General features: G+C 45.7%; 1 protein-coding gene and 1 long non-coding RNA gene across 7 annotated transcripts in view; one reads left to right on the forward strand and one right to left on the reverse strand.

Annotated features, from left to right (window-relative positions):
* Positions 1-4,976: 4,976 nt before the first annotated feature.
* On the reverse strand, positions 4,977-7,799 carry LOC129188553 (uncharacterized). Its single transcript, XR_008572664.1, has 3 exons — positions 7,680-7,799; positions 6,474-6,615; positions 4,977-5,109 (listed from the first exon to the last, which is right to left on the reverse strand). It is a non-coding gene; the product is annotated as an uncharacterized LOC129188553 (long non-coding RNA).
* The window catches only part of safb (scaffold attachment factor B), a 37,189-nt gene continuing 27,840 nt past the window's right edge, over positions 6,995-16,343 (forward strand). For 2 of the 6 annotated variants that reach the window (XM_054789255.1, XM_054789260.1), the window contains exons 1-5: positions 6,996-7,272; positions 7,550-7,640; positions 13,941-14,005; positions 14,073-14,273; positions 16,214-16,273. In XM_054789255.1, coding sequence (XP_054645230.1) covers positions 7,120-7,272; positions 7,550-7,640; positions 13,941-14,005; positions 14,073-14,273; positions 16,214-16,273 — 570 coding nt within the window. In that variant the 5' untranslated portion in view covers positions 6,996-7,119. Of the gene's footprint in view, positions 7,273-7,549; positions 7,641-13,940; positions 14,006-14,072; positions 14,274-16,213; positions 16,274-16,343 lie in introns of all 6 variants that reach the window. The other 4 variants (XM_054789259.1, XM_054789256.1, XM_054789257.1 and 1 more) reach the window with 4 other exon arrangements.

Here is a 16,343-nt window from a genome sequence, read left to right on the forward strand (position 1 = left end):
ACCAGGTGAGGTCCTCGCTGATGTGTGTGCCAAGGAACTTGAAGGTTTTCACCCTCTCCACCTCAGTCTCATCAATAAACAGGGGTCTATGCGGCTCCTTTTCCCTTGTTCTTGGGTCGATGATCATCTCTTTAGTCTTATCTGTATTGAGAAGGAGATTGTTATCACGACACCAAGCTATGAGGTCCGCCACCTCTCTTCTGTATGATGTTTCAACACCACCAGTGATCAGTCCGATGACTGTAGTGTCATCCGCAAATTTAATGATGCTGGTGTTGTTCTGGGAGGCCACGCAATCGTAGGTGAAGAGCGTGTAGAGGAGCGGACTCAGCACACACCCCTGTGGGGTCCCAGTGCTCACAATTCTTGAGCTGGATGTGCGATTGTGGACTCTGACTGACTGGGGCCTGCCTGTTAGAAAGTTAAACACCCAGTTACAGAGGGAGGGTGACAGGCCAAGTGTGAGGAGCTTATTTGTGAGTTTGTGGGGGCTGACTGTATTAAAAGCAGAGCTATAGTCTATAAATAGCATTCTGACATATGTGTCCTGGCCCTGTAGGTGAGAAAGGGCTGTGTGGATGGCAGTGTTGACTGCATCATCCGTGGACCGGTTCTGGCGATCTTAGACAAAAGTATTATAAAGTCCTATTAGCACTGAATGGAAAACAATTATCAACAGTTGACATGCACTTGGTGTCAAACTGTCCTTAAAGTGGTGTCCTTCCCTTGCAAGCAAGCATGCTCCTATGACAGAAGAGAAAAACAAAACAAGTTGCCCAGTTTGGACTCCCCTGCTGAAATGTCCAAAACCGCACACACGTTCTTAAAGCAGAGCGCCGTGTTGTGAAACCTGCCCAGCAATGATGACAAAGGCTGAGATGTTTGACGAGCATCAGGACTACGGGGATGGTGTGGGTGACTCGGCCTCATGGAGCCTCAAAGAAACAAGCGTGAGCATGAATGAAGTTCAGTAGTGATGCTAATGTTGTACTCTTCTGAACGCATGTTGATTTGAGAAGCAAAAGGCTGAGGAGACCCCAGCAACTAGGAGGTACTACTTCCCTGCACATTCAAAACAGATCACGACTTGGCTCACGGGACCGAGTGGGGGAAAGTCACCGTTGATGTGCTCCACTGCTGATGGGGATGTCCTACAAGTTCATGTAAAAAAACTTTCATATATTCTTTTCTGCACTCAATACTTTGTTGGGGCCTGTTGGAGAACAAAGGACTCCATCAGTGCGGTACGGTATGGCACGGTACGGCACGGTACGGAGGTGATCAGCCTGTGGCACTACTGACCTACTGACCTGATGGTGACCAACGAATCGTAAGGTTGTAGATGGGCTATTTCCCGTCCCTTGTCAAGTTATTTTTCATGCCTGTCCCACAAGTACAGTAAAGCAAAGCTGGATTTTGCGTGCACACATTCTTCCCAGGTATTTATGTTTCTAAAAGAAATACAAGGCCCCGCCTGTACAGCTGGGATAGGCTCCAGCATACCCCTGCGACCCTAAAGAGGAGAAGTGGTATAGAAAACGGATGGATGGATGGATGGATGGATGGATGGATGGTTCCCCTTGAGACGTGCTGGAGGACTTACAGGCCAAGCTGCAGTCCTCTATCGTGTGTGTGTATGTGGGGGGGGGGCGTAGCCAGATGGAGGAAGCAAGAATAGCATCTGTCTCAGGGAGGGTTCAATAAATAAAGGCTTCAGGTGCCTAAAAGTCAGCTCTGCCACAGAGACCCCATGCTGGTGTAGCGGATGCCAGCCTGTGAGGCTGTGCCAGTGTACGTCGGTAAAGCTCACTCCCTCTGCACCACCGACAGTCCGGGCTTTTAGTCGCGTGGTCAGCACCCTCGCCTCCCATTACAAAGGTTCAAGTCCTGGTGCGGGCAGTGCGAAACAGGGCGGGTTACACTGGCACACTTGTTGTTCCTGGTAATAGTTTAGGGCAAGGTCATGGGGTGTTCCGTCAAGCCAGTTTAGTGGGTTAGCGAGCTGTGTTGAGTGGAAAGCCAAGGTAGCTCTTTTAAAGCAGCTGCATCACCATGGCAACTTAGGCTAAACTCGTAGCCTGGTCCCAGCTGTCATCTTAAAATGGGCGCCGTTTGATTGGGAAATGACGTCACCATTTATTGATAACCTATCAGGTTGCTGAGGGGACATGGAGGAAAAAAGGAGCGTTGCCAGATGATATTATCCATCGATAAGTGAGATGGAATCTCCTGGAACAAAACATTGATTTAAATTTAAAATTTACAACTTTAAAAAAGGTTGCCACAACTCAACACTGCCATCCAGTGGTCACAATGAGATACAGAAGATGAAAAACAGACAGTTGGCGCTCCAATCTATTTATTTGTTAAATGGATGAGTGTTAATATGCCAAAGTTAGTAGGGTATAGTTAGCATCCTCCCTCGCCCTATTGGTGGCCACAGTGTTGCTTTTAGCAGTCCTAATCTTTCGGGAACTCCTCATAACGCTCCATATTCAGTGCTTGCTCATTTCGGGTAAAACACCCTGGCTGGGATCACTTCACTTTTCAGCGCAAGTAAAATAATAAGATATGAAAAGCCCAGTGAACGCGCACTCAGCACAAAACCAGACTTGATGAAGTAAGTCGATAACCAGTGTTGCAGTTCCGTTTAATTGTGTTTTGTTGAGCTGCATCTTCAGCACAAAGCCTGGGATGGTTGAGCCACTTTAGCAGAATGCCCCCGATGTGTTCCCCCGTTAGGCTAGCGGTCCTGTTGTCAGCTTTTCCATTCAGGTTGGACACACGTAGCCATGTGAGCTACACCCGCCTCAATGTGGAAAGCTTACCCTGACATTTGCACAATTATCACAATTATAGAAGCAGTACAAAGACCACAAAAGGTGGCTACTTGTAAATGTGCGGCTCATACCAACGGCATTGATAGCGTTGCAAAAGGAAATGTTTTGCAGACAAAATGGCTAAAGCTGCAGCTGAACAACAACAGAGTCCAACTCCAGAAACTTCTGGATGAAGCAAGGGGCAACACTTCAAATGGTATCTACTGTGTGTTGACCACCATCTCCAACCTACTCTAATGGGCAGCAATGCTGAGCCATGGTGAGGGATGGTTAGCCAAACACACCAACAGCACCGCAAATGGCTGAAAGATCCACGTGCATACATTTAAGACATTGGAAAAAGATCCTTTCTGCTGACAGCCCTGACGGGAAGGGTGAGCACAGGTCTGACAACAAGGTGGGTGCAGATGTGTAGAATCTGAAAATCCCTAACGGTCAGTGAAGTACTTCAAAGACCCCAATCGCAGTAGAGCAGGAAAAACCTACGACATGGCAGAAATGATTAGAGGCATGAAGTGCGTCCTAGGAGCATGGCTGCTAGGAGGAGGAGTGTTGGTAGGACACCAGATGGAATCCATTCATCACAATCAAGTTCCTCTCCCTGCACTAAAAGGATTTAAACCAGCTGACCATTTAGGACGGAGAAAAAGAAATGCCAATTTTCTCCAAAAGGGTTGCACCAAACACTTGACTTGTGCCACCTTGCCAGGAACAGGCTGACAACTTGGCAACCCGTCTACTGATCGGTGCAGTTCTCTACCGCACCTTTTAGCCCCGTGTCACGCCGTCACACCTGGAACCATCCACTGCGAAGGAGACCATCACGACCCACTTGGTTAGGGGACGAGGATCCAACATACCTTGGGACCCAATAAACTACAATGTGCAAAAATGGGGAAATATGGGTTTGAAGCTGAAGGCCACATCCCTTACGGCTTGCCAAAACAGTGTTGCGGTGAGGAGGGAGGTGTGTGTGCCATGTTCCGAGAACAATGCTGGACCTTCATTCCCAACAACACAGCTGTCGATAACCGCTTGAGCCAGTTTGGCAAGTACAGATGCCTGGTGTCATCCATGTTATCTGTTGCTGCTTTTGCAGCTCGTGTGGATGTTGTACTATTCCTGGTTAAAGGTTAAAATGGCGCAGATGTATCTCTGATTGGACCCAGACGGTGTTGACAGGGACATGGACTTGGCTGTCGACATGGAGGATCTCCATCTTCCTGATCTGTTATCAGACCCTGGGGACTACGAGTAAAGACAACTAACATTGTTCTTCTGAGTGTAAATGTGTTTGCTTTCATAAAAACTTTGACTTTCTAAGGCATGTGTCAAACTGGTGCCCTGGAGGGCCGAGACGCTGCAGGTTTTCTCTCCAACCAGTTTCTTCAGCAGGTGATTTCATTGATGAGCTCCTTCCCTCAAACTGAAGGTGTTGATTATTAAAATCACCTGCTTTAGGGACCGGCTGGAAAGAAAACCTGCAGTGTCTCAGCCCTCCATGGCACCAGTTTGACACCCCTGCTCTAAGTGAACATCTTTAATGAGAAGAGGTTAGTGAATGAATAAAGAATCTGTGCAAACAGGAAGTGTTAGAATAATGTACACACATGTTACGGTATGTTTCACCATCTTCCTTTTAGCCACTACACTGTTGCTCAACTGTTATGATCTTGTGCTGCATGCGTGAGCTTGAACAGGACGACTCAAGGACGTTGGAGAAGAAAAACAGGAGAACATCTGACCGCAGTTCAGACACAAAGACCTCCTGTCTTCTGTAACTTCTCATGCTTTGTTATGTCTTTTATTGTGTAGCACATTGCAGCTGTAGCCCCCCACCCTTTAGAGCTGCAATGCCCCATGGAACTAGGAAACTCCCTCAGGAAATAAAAAGCCAGGAGATGGAGAGTGTCCTAGGAGCGGCAGAAGGTTGTATGCTGAGTACATTTCTTCCCTTCTCCTCGCGAGTAAAAAGGCCTTACTAGCCGTCTTCTTTCTCCTGTCTCTTTGTTGGAAGAAAGTTTTAAGTTGCATGAACCTGACAAAACTACCGCAACACATACTTTATTCATCACCAAGACAAATTCACATTTCCCGCAGCTCGGCAAAAATGTCCTAATAAACTTAATCACTTAAAAATAAAACAAAAGGCAAGATAGGAGAGAAGAAAATAAAGGGAAAAAAATCGATTTCTTTCCGTTCAACCTTCCGTACAAGGTCTGTCAGCTGCCACTCTGTCAAAGTGTTGACCACAAAGTTGTCCATAGAGCTGAAACAAATAAAAAGAACTTAAGTAAACAAATAAAATCGCTACTGTATGAACTATTCATGCCATTGCTGACAAACAGGAAGCTAAACACTGCTATGCATCGTGGGTAACACACGTCAGCGACCACGCCACTCTGATTGGTTAAAAGCAGTCAGCGGTCGGGACACTGATTGGTTAAAAGCAGTCCGCGGTCGTGACCCTCTGATTGGTTAAAAGCAGTCAGCGGCCATGACACTTTGCTCTCGTATTCAGATGCACTGATCTAAAAAAATAAAAAGACTGGATCGAGCTTCTATTGTTTTATTTTTGAAGCCAATGGAAATTTGCGGCGGCCATCTTGGTGAGACCACTTTGCTGCGAGACAACAGTATGGCAACGCACTGGTAAAACTTTTCAAAGTAAGAACTTTTCAAAGCAAAGCCGTTCAAGTAGTGGCACATATATCAGGTCAAAAAAAGGTGCCAAGTAAAAGTACTTACGAGTGAAAGGTTCTTGGGAAGTGCTTTTTAAGTTGTGTTTCCTCATCCTGGCTTCCTTCACTGGCACTCCTGATGTTTTTGATGATTTTTCACTAATTCTGCGTTCGTATACCAGCACAATCACAAAGCTGTGGCGCGTAAGGTGGTCTCACCAAGATGGCGGCGATCGAAAAAATCTGGCTTCAAATTTTGGCGCGTGAAAACAATAGGTTGCTCGATCCAGTCTTTTTTTTAGATCAGTGATTCAGATGGATTTAGCGCCATATTGGAAAGAAAATGAATTGATTCAGCACCTCGTAAAAAGAAACCTGTTTTTCGACCCGCATTTTAAGTCCACCATAAATAACTTTGAAAAGCAATATTGCTATTGAAATGCATAAATGGAAGAAGCAGCTATTTATGTAAAAAAAAAAAAAAAAAACCTTCGATTTTTCTAAAACGTGCCATTTGGAAATGGGCTCTTCAGATATAGTGTAGATAAACCAATCCTTCATAAATAATTTATATGTAATAAAATGCATATACGTACACATACACGCAAATTGAGCTAAGTTTAAGGAGCAAACTATGCCCCCAGGTAGAATTTGACTGGAAGTGTCCATAATGTGACGACCTACCTGGCTAGCACTCAAGGGAGCCAACAAGATAGCCAACTTCCTAGCTAGCCAACTCAAAATGAACACGACCATACGCTCATGGGCATTACGGACAAGTTACGATAATTCATTGGTTAAATGGCCAAGAACAAACAGAAAAGCTGCATCCGTGTGTGTCGACATGATAAATGCCTCGTTACGTTAGCCAAAGCAACCAAATAGGCTCAACAAGGCAACTACTTTCACGCAACTTGACAATGTGAATTAAATGTAGTATGCACATACATACCTTTTATTGTCTATTGGCCTTCCACTGGGATTATTTCTTTGGGTTATTGGCCTGTCGTCTTTACCTGTGAGAAGGCGGAGCAGCAGGGGAGCACGTCTATCGACGTGATGACCCATTCACTACGTCACCGAGCAGAACTAACCTATAATGGATTCAACAATTTATAACCATGCAGTTGAGTAGATCAAATAACACAGCTGCTGTAATGTCATGACCTGAATCCCACATAAATAACTCATAATGGGTTAAACATTTCATAACCCAGCGATTGTGTCACGAAAATAAACCAGCATTTTTTTAGGGTGTATGATGATTTTTTTAAGATATGAAAAGACATTTTCACAAAGGTAACACAGCCAAGTTTGTGTTTTTGTGTTGCGGTCCAACATGTTTGGATGACCATGTTAAATTTGCCTGAAATAAGTAGCAGTGTGTGAACGTCTTCCTGCCACCGTGCGCCCTGCGCGGTACTTCAGCTGAGCATGCGCAGTGAGTGCCATCGCGGCCCTGCACTGCACTTCAACTGAGCGTGCGCAGTGACGTTATCGACTAACAAGGGTCTCCATTTTGAACTTTTGCACGCAAACACGGTGCGGTCAAATTGATTTCTTTTCAAGCTGAGCGAGGATCTTTTCCAGACGCAACGATGGCTGATCCAGCAACAGATGTAGATCTCCCAGAGGGCTCAGAGGTTCGCAAACTGTCGGACCTGAGGGTTATTGATCTGAAGGCCGAGCTGAAGAAACGAAACTTGGACACCACTGGCGTTAAAAGCGTGCTGTCGGAGCGCCTGAAAAAGGTCTTATTTGTTGGTCCTCTCTTTACTACTAAACATGCAAATACTACTTTACGACATCATTTAGTCATATTTTAATGTACGCACCATGGACTAATACCATTACGTAAATGTGAAACTGCTAGCTCACATGCTAGTCGTGCTAGCATTAGCAGCTAGCGGCCATTAGCTCATGTAATGTTCCAATTGTCTCCTCCCGACGTCCCGTTGTGGTGAATTTGCTGTCCGTGCAGTAGTCCTGCAATATCATTCACTTTGTTTGTTTTATCTGTACACGCAGGCTATCGAGGAGGAGGGTGGAAACCCTGACGCTATTGTTATTTCACCCGAGTCGGCGTCCAAGAAAGCTACGCCGAGGCGGGCAGCTCGAGGTAAACATGAAGGCTGCACACTCGACAACGTTTACACACCTTTTGCAGAAGACGGGGTCACCCAAAATGAGTGGCAACGTTGTATTCAGTGTCATTGTGGACTGTTCTGCATGGTCCTTTTTAACTTTAACCCACAATAACGGAACAATGAACTTCACCCCGCACACAGCACTGTACAGTGTAGGAAGGGGCCTGTGATTTCCACATTAACATCATCGCGGAATTGGCCAATAAATTGCGTTCATGGGATAGAAGCTGACATCATGTGACTTTGTGCTCAGGATGCAACTCAACGAAGCCTAAATTCCCCTAAACCCCAAAGTGGGGTAAGCCAATTATAATAGGGGGTATGTGAATAAAAACGAAAAGCAATTAGCGCGTAACACTCTTATTTACGAGTGCACCTGAACACCTCACGACGCAACGGAGCAGAAATATGTTCGTTGCTCTGTGTGCATCACATGAACAAATAAGTACATTTGATATTTTGTGCATTAAGTTTTCCATTTTTTTAGCAGTACAATGCTATAGCTATTCATGCAAGAACTTAAGTGATTGTGGTTATTATCAAGAAAAGCATTTGAGTTGCAGATATAAGCTTTTAAATGAATATCTTAAGAGCTATGCTTGTTATCATCATTATATTTGTCCAAGCAAATGTACCTTTAGTTGTACCAGGCATTACAATGGATCAAGAAACAAGGGAGCTCTAATAATTTTTCCCATTGCTGGAAGCTCGCCGTTTGTATGTATGTATGTATGTATGTATGTACTTTATTTATCCCACAGCGGGGAAATTTACTTGTTACAGCAGCAAGACAAGTAAAGAGAACAGTGTAAAGAAAGCATAGTGTCTACAACATGGTTCAGGTGGTGCAGGTGTTGTAGAGCCTGATAGTGGTCGGTATGAAGGACCTGCGGAACCTCTCCTTCTTACACCGTGGGTGTAACAGTCTGCTGCTGAAGGAGCTGCTAAGGGAACCCACAGTGTCATGTAGCGGGTGAGAGGTGTTGTCCATGATGGATGTCAGCTTAGCCAACATCCTTCTCTCCCCCACTTCCTCCACGGAGTCCAGAGGACCGTCCAGGACAGAGCTAGCTCGCCTGATCAGTCTATTTATCCTGCTCCTGTCCCTGTCCGTGCTGCCCCCTCTCCAGCAGCCCACAGCATAGAAGATGGCTGAGGCCACCACAGAGTCATAAAAGGTCCGTAAAAGAGTCCTGCACACACCAAAGGACCTCAGTCTCCTCAGCAGGTGGAGGCGACTCTGGCCCTTCTTGTAGAGGGCGTGGGTGTTGACGGACCAGTCCAGTTTGTTGTTAAGGTGAACACCCAGGAATTTGTAGCTGTCTACCAACTCTATGTCCGCTTCCTGGATGTTCACCGGTGTAAAGTGAGATGTTTTCCTCTGGAAGTTAATGATCATCTCCTTTGTCTTGCTGGTGTTGAGCTGCAGCTGGTTAAGCTCACTCCAGCTGAGAAAGTCCCTGATGACCGTCCTGTATTCCAGATCATTCCCCTCTGAAACACAACCCACAATGGCTGTGTCATTGGAGAACTTCTGGATGTGACACTGTGTGGAGTTGTGTGTGAAGTCCAAGGTGTAGAGGGTGAAGAGGAAAGGGGAGAGCACCGTACCCTGAGGGGCACCTGTGCTGCAGAGTACCATGTCAGACACACAGTGACGGAGCCTCACATACTGTGGTCTGTTGGTGAGGTAGTCTATAATCCATGCAGTCAGTTGTTGGTCTACTCCCACACTCTCCATCTTCACTCTGAGTAGTGCCGGCTGGATGGTGTTGAAGGCACTGGAGAAGTCAAAAAACATTACCCTCACAGCGCTCCCGCTGTCCTCCAGGTGTAGCAGTGATCTGTGCAGCAGGTAGATCACTGCGTCGTCCACTCCTATCCCAGGCCGGTAAGCAAACTGCAGGGGGTCCAGCTGAGTGCCCACCAGGGGTCGCAGGTGCTGCAGGATAATCCTCTCCATGGTCTTCATCAGGTGAGAGGTCAAGGCAACAAGCCTGAAGTGGTTAAGCTCCTTGGGACACGGTGTCTTTGGTATCGGGACCACACAGGAGGTCTTCCACAGGGCCGGGACTTTCTCCAGGCTCAGGCTGAGGTTGAACAAGTGCCTGAGAACTCCACAGAGCTGGTCAGCACAGTCCTTGATGATTCTTGGGCTGATGCCGTCCCGGGGCCTTCCTTGCCTTGATCTTCTTTAGTTGACTCCTCACCTGATCATCACTTATGGAGAGGGGGGTAGAGGATGGCTGGGATGGGGATGTGGGGGTGAAGAGTGGTGAGTGGGTAGGGGATGGAGGGGGGGCAGACTCAAATATGTTAAAAAACAGATTGAGTTCATCTGCCCAGATCTTGTCCCCACTGGCTTGGTTTCTCCCCACTCCTTTGCCATGGCCTGTGATGGTCTGCAGGCCTCTCCAGACTTCCCTGGCATTATTTTCCTCCAGCCGCTTCTCCAGTTTCCTCCTGTAGCAGTCCTTCCCCTTCCTGATCTTGTGCTGGAGTTCCCTCTGGACTCTGCGCATCTCCTCCTTGTCCCCCGAGTTGAAGACCCTCTTCTTCTTGTTCAGCAGTGCCTTAATCTCGGAGGTCACCCAGGGTTTGTTGTTGGGAAAACACCGCACCAACTTGGAGGGCACAGTGTTCTCCACACAGAAGTTAATATAGTCTGTGATGCAGTGCGTCATGCTGTCAACGTCACTGCCATGGGGACTACAGAGCGCTTCCCAGTCTGTTGTCTGGAAGCAGTCTCTGAGCCTAGCACTGCTCTCCTCAGACCACTGCTTCACAGGCCTCTTCACAGGGGGTTGTCTATTCACTACTGGAGTGTAGTCTGTGACGAGATGGACGAGGTTGTGATCAGAACGACCCAGCGGGGGGAGGGGGGATGAGGTGTATGCATCCTTGATGTTTGCATACAGGAGGTCCAAAGTTTTATTGTCTTTAGTGTGGCATCTGACATACTGGGTGAAGGTGGGAAGAGCAGAGGACAGGGAAGCATGATTGAAGTCACCGGAGATGAGGAGGAGGGATTGGGGGTGCTGGTTCTGAAGTTGAGAGACGATGGTGTGGATCTGCTCTATAGCTGCAGCAGCGACCGCTGAGGGGGGGATGTACACAGTCATAGCAATAACATGTGAAAACTCCCTCGGAAGGTAGTATGGCCGCATGCTAACCGCTAACAGTTCCACGTCTCTGGTGCACAGTTGCTCCTTCACACAGATGTGTCCCGGGTGGCACCATCTATCATTCACAAACACAGCGATTCCCCCTCCCTTCTTCTTACCGCTCTCCGTTGCATTCCTGTCCGCTCGTACCAGCTGGAATCCGTCCAGTGTGACGTGTGAATCCGGAGAAAGTTCACTCAGCCACGTTTGCCCCATGTTGTCTAAATTTTGTAAACAAAATAAGAGCGTCATAAAAATATCTTGCATTAATAACATGACTGGAATTGCATGGGTGACTATATGTTCCTTAATGACAAGCACGGGCCTGACAGTTTGTAGTGGATTTAGTGGCAACGTGTGCAGAGGCTGCCATCCCATCAGAAACATCCATTTCCCAATTACTGGCCTAAATTATTGCAGGGATTTTTGCATTTCATTCATAGACATTGTACCGTATTTTCACGACCATAAAGCGCACCGTCATTAAAGGCGCAGTCTCAGTTCCAGGTGCTATTTGTGTATTTATCACATACACAAGGCGCACTGTATTATTGGGCACAGGTATGCACGCCGTGTCACTCAGAAGTCAGTGAGGAAGCGACAATGCTTTATTTCTTTAGATAAATTAAGAGCAGAGCTGTCATTCACTTTATCAAACCCACTTGAAATCAGGATGGTCATCACTCAACACAACAGTCTCAGTCATGGTGCACAACTAAAAACATCACACAGCAACGCAAAAACAGACAAGACACTACCTCTACTTTTGCAGAACAATAACTAACAACTATGTAGCTCAAACATGTAACTTTAAGACCATTTGTACCAAAGCACTACCGCAAAGCACGCTGGGGAACAGGGAGTGCTCCCAGCAATGCTACAGTACGCTAGCATGCATGCTATTGTATGTTTTTAAAAAGCCAGCGAGAGCAAAACCGAGTTGGGTTGTACAGTCAAACCTGTCTTAGCGGCCACCTGCCTATAGCGGCCACTGAAAAAAAAAAATTCCCGCTACAATTTAAAAAAAAAAAAAAAAAAAAAAAAAAAAAACATACGCTAGCATGCATGCGGCAGCGGGAGCAAAACAGAGTTCGGTTGTACTTAATTGAAGCATTTTAGAATGTACTCACGTTATTTTTCATCAATCCTCATCCACAAATCCATCAAAGTCCTCATCTTCTGTATTCGACACAAACAAAGCCGTCGTCTTTTCCGTTCGCTACTAGTCTGTTAACTTGTCAGTGTTATTCAGCTCCGAAGCAAAGAAGGAAACTTCTCCTGTTGCTTCTGCCAACTTTATTTATTGAACGCGGCCACCAGACAGCAGCTCAGAACACACACACATCTCTCAGCATCGTCTCTCCTTCCTGCTTGCCCACAAGGCAAAGGTTAAACAAGCCCCACTACATAGCTGTCCAGCCAATGCCTGTAAGAAATGACACCGTTTATTTCCTGGTGTGCACTGGTCAATACTGTAATGCCGCTTGTTGTGGGGAAGGAGAGACTCACGTCGCCGATGCACTTTAATGGCTTTATTAACAGCGGAGAACACTGCAGGACTTTACATCCACGCCAACATAAACACACTTCCCAACTCTCTCCAAACTCACAGCTAGCACTGAGCCTAGCTCTCCTGCTCGGGACGCCCACCGTCACTTCCTGTCACTTCCTGATGAACTAAAGCTGTAATGACACTCTGCCGTATAAAAAGTAAAATATTAAAAACAAGCGTAAGACATTACTAGCACAGCTTTGTTCTGTGGGTGGTGGATATATTCTATCAGTTATTATTAAGCCTCTAGCTTCCTTTTAGTAAGTAAAATCCTTGGCTATGATTGCACTACATTGTCATGTAGACCTACAAAGTACACTTGGAAGAACAAGAGGTAAATAAATGTATTGCAACTGATGTGAAACTGATGAGGGGTAGGATTAAATAAGCTTTGCTTCTTCCTACTCCTTTTTGGACATGCAAAATTGTGAATTGTACTATGTGATGTGCTACTGTTTGACTCATGCATGTTCAGGATGAAATAAAACCATGAACCATGATAATAACAAGCCTAGTAGTGCTGTACAACTTTTACCTGCAGTCCGCAGTGCCCTCTACTGGTCAACATTATTCTTATTTCCCCCCCCTTTTTTTTCTTTTTTCCCCTCTACTGGTCAACATTCAAACTGGACGCCAACCTGTCTATGGTGCCACTTTTGCAGACTCCCTCTAGTGGCCGCTATAGACAAGTTTGACTGTATTTTAGAATGTACTCACGTTATTTTTAATCAATCCTCATCCATACATCCATCAAAGTCCTCATCTTCTATATCCCAAATGAACAGCGGGGCAAGTTCATCAAAAATCACCACAGGTAGCAGTTTCTGTCCATTACCATGGCAACCAAGCACAACAGTAAAAGCCGACCCCTCGTGTCCCATTGTGTGTATCTACCGTGCTGGTCTTCTCTACAGTGTGCTTCACCAGGATGTTGAAAGTGAGTGGCGCGTCGTCTATGTTGGTGATGTAGTTGGGTAGTATTTGTCTGCAATGTTTTTACTGCAGTAGGAGAGGAAGATGGCCAGCTTTTCTTGTAATCTGTTGGATGTTGCTGCGCCACGGTAACCCTTGCCTGGATGGATAAATGGCGCCATTTAATAAAATATAGTTCTATAACTACTGGGGTGTGCCTTTAGGGTCCTCAGTCACATCCACCTTTCCTTTCCTCTATACAAGCAGCGTATAGAGGAAGAGGAGACGCTCCCAGTCATAAGTCACACAGCAACACTTACAGATTTTGGAACTCGTTACACACATAAGGCATGCTGCATCATAAGGCGCCCCGCCCATTTTGGACAAAATGTCAGACTTAAGTGCACCTTTATGGTACGGTCTTATGGTACAGTCTTCACTAACCCAGAAAGCATGCACTCTACGCTGTACAAATAAGTGGAAGATGTCATTCTAAAAATGAGAACAGAAATAAAAGGGATTTCGTTGGGCCCTATTTGAGCCACAATGACGTTGAATGTCACCCCGCACGGGTGCATTAGCACGGCCAGAAGCTACAAAAGCAACTCCTAATATGTGACCTCATAAGTCCTGCATTTTCTCAGATGTCAGACAGGAGAACGATGAACCCGAGGACGGCAATTTAGAAGAGGACTCCCGTGACGGCAATGTAAGTGTGCTGGCATAACTGGTGAGGTGGACGGTGAAGGTCTACATATAATCCTGTTTGTACTCAGGATGAACATGAGAACATGCAGGACATGGACATCCTGGACATGAACGTGCTGGATGAAGCCGAGCATGACAGCGCAATGCCAATGGAAGACGACGTGGACGAGCTGGGCAATTTACTCAATGGGGACGAGGAGGAGCACCTGGGCGACGACGATGATGATGATGATGATGATGACGAGGTAACTCTCGACTCTGAAGATGAGGTGAGGAACTTTTTGGCTGACAATGGGGCGTTCCATGAACAATAAGAAAAATATTCCAAATTAAGGAAAATGTAACCACATCCCCCTTAGAAAGAAACATCTTTTGAAATTAAAAATTAGTAGAGAAAAAATGTAACAAGCAAAAAATCAGAAAATAACACAAAATTCATAAAATAAACTATGAACAAATGAATATGAAAAAAGTCCAAAACCTGCACAGGGGGACAGCAAACAAACAATTGCAAGACTTGGACAATGAATGAGTGCCCTGTTGCTGCAACGTGGTTACTATGAACAATATATCATCTTCACGCTTGCATGTACTGTACTTCAAAATGCACATTTAACCTGCCAACATGGACACATTTGTGCCACTGTGCTAAAAGTGGTTCCCAAACTTTTTTGTCTTGTGTGGGCCCCCCCCAACAGAGCCTTTTTGTCACACCATGAGTGCACCCTCACTCATGCATGTGTTCTCCAAAAGAACACAACTATTATGATTATATGCCACAGGTTATTGTCTCCCTGGGGAAACACGTTCCTTTTTATTGCCTGTCTTCATATGAAATGATTGAGAAGATTTACTCATCACCTTGGAAATGAAATGTTTCCACGTGCCCCCTGCAATTTGCTCCAGGTTGGGAATCTCTGCTCTAGAATACGCTTGGTTGCTCTTCAGGTACGCATTTTGCCGGATTGTGCTCCTGTGCCGAGGCACCACATATGTTTCACCGGCGCCCTCCGCCCCCTGCAAGCTTGGGTAGCATGACGTGCACCTCATCTTGGAGCTACAGCGAGCTGTGATTGGTCAGCTTATCCAACTTGATCTCTGTATATGACTCATTCAGAGGACATGCAGCCCATCTGCAATTTGTGGATCAACATTTTCAATACAAATGACTAGTAGTGCACGGAGTAGTTCCAGCTGAGCGTGGTTCACTCCTATGAAGGAAGCTAACCAGCTAAATAAGCCCTGAGAGTTGCGGTTGCTCACAGACCATGTCGCATCATGTGCTTAGTCCTGACCAAAGTATGTCCCAGGGGCCGTTGGAGGCCCATGGTGCATCGTAGGAATATGAATTCACTAAAAATCAGCAGAAAATGGAGCAAAACAGCTGACATTATAATGCAATGAGAAAAATCTGACATGTTTGTTCATATAATGAATCACACAAAACTTTGTCTTAAATTTAACATTTTAGCCTTTTTACAAAATATAAATGAAAATATGAAAATGGCCTCCTGTTGGTGGGGGTACTAATAAAATGTCTTCAAGGTTGGCAGGTGTATAATCTGATCAATCCTCCTTTTCTTGGGTCAAGATATTGAAAATATGATTGACTGCTAAACCCTAGTTCCCTAGGCGGTGCAAGACCACGCTGCTCCTGTTTCCCTACCCGGCTACGCCTTTTTAAAGGGTTATATTGCTCCCGTTTCTTAAGGGGCATCACCCAGGCTTTCACAGCCTGCTGTGCAGAGACGGCCCTATTACGTTCAGGTGGATCCTCTACTTGAAAGCTGCTTCCCCTCTAATGGTTTGTTGCACTTGTAAAGGACCTGGGATAATGGACTGGACTGTTGGCGATCAGAAGGACCTCTTGGTTCTTCAATGTAACCTGAACAACACACAAGGAAATCACTTGAACAGCACTGCGTACTCTTTTATATCGCAGAAGACTCAGGTGATAAAGTAGTTGTAGTAATGTAGTGGGCGAGGGCATAAAAGATGTACAAATATCATTCTAAAAACAAAACCAACCCGCCTTGAAGACAACCCTGACTTCATTGTTTTTCCAACTTATACAAATGACTTGATTTGACAGATCTAGCATCAGAAATGCCAAGCTGTACATTTCATGTTAAAATACACATGTCCCACCCTTATGAGGGGAAAAGAGGCTTTTAAAAAGGGGACACAGAGTTAAATATGTTGTTTTCAGCAGGTGAACGAGTCTGGGCGGATGGATAAAGATGACGATATGTTCTCCTCACTTTATATGGTATGGATTTTTGCACATGGGCCAAAAAAGTAAGAAAAGTGTTGGTTTTAAAGGGCTGGTCTAACTTTTT

The sequence above is a fragment of the Dunckerocampus dactyliophorus genome, chromosome 10 (assembly GCF_027744805.1).
Source record: "Dunckerocampus dactyliophorus isolate RoL2022-P2 chromosome 10, RoL_Ddac_1.1, whole genome shotgun sequence".
NCBI classification, from domain to species: domain Eukaryota; kingdom Metazoa; phylum Chordata; class Actinopteri; order Syngnathiformes; family Syngnathidae; genus Dunckerocampus; species Dunckerocampus dactyliophorus.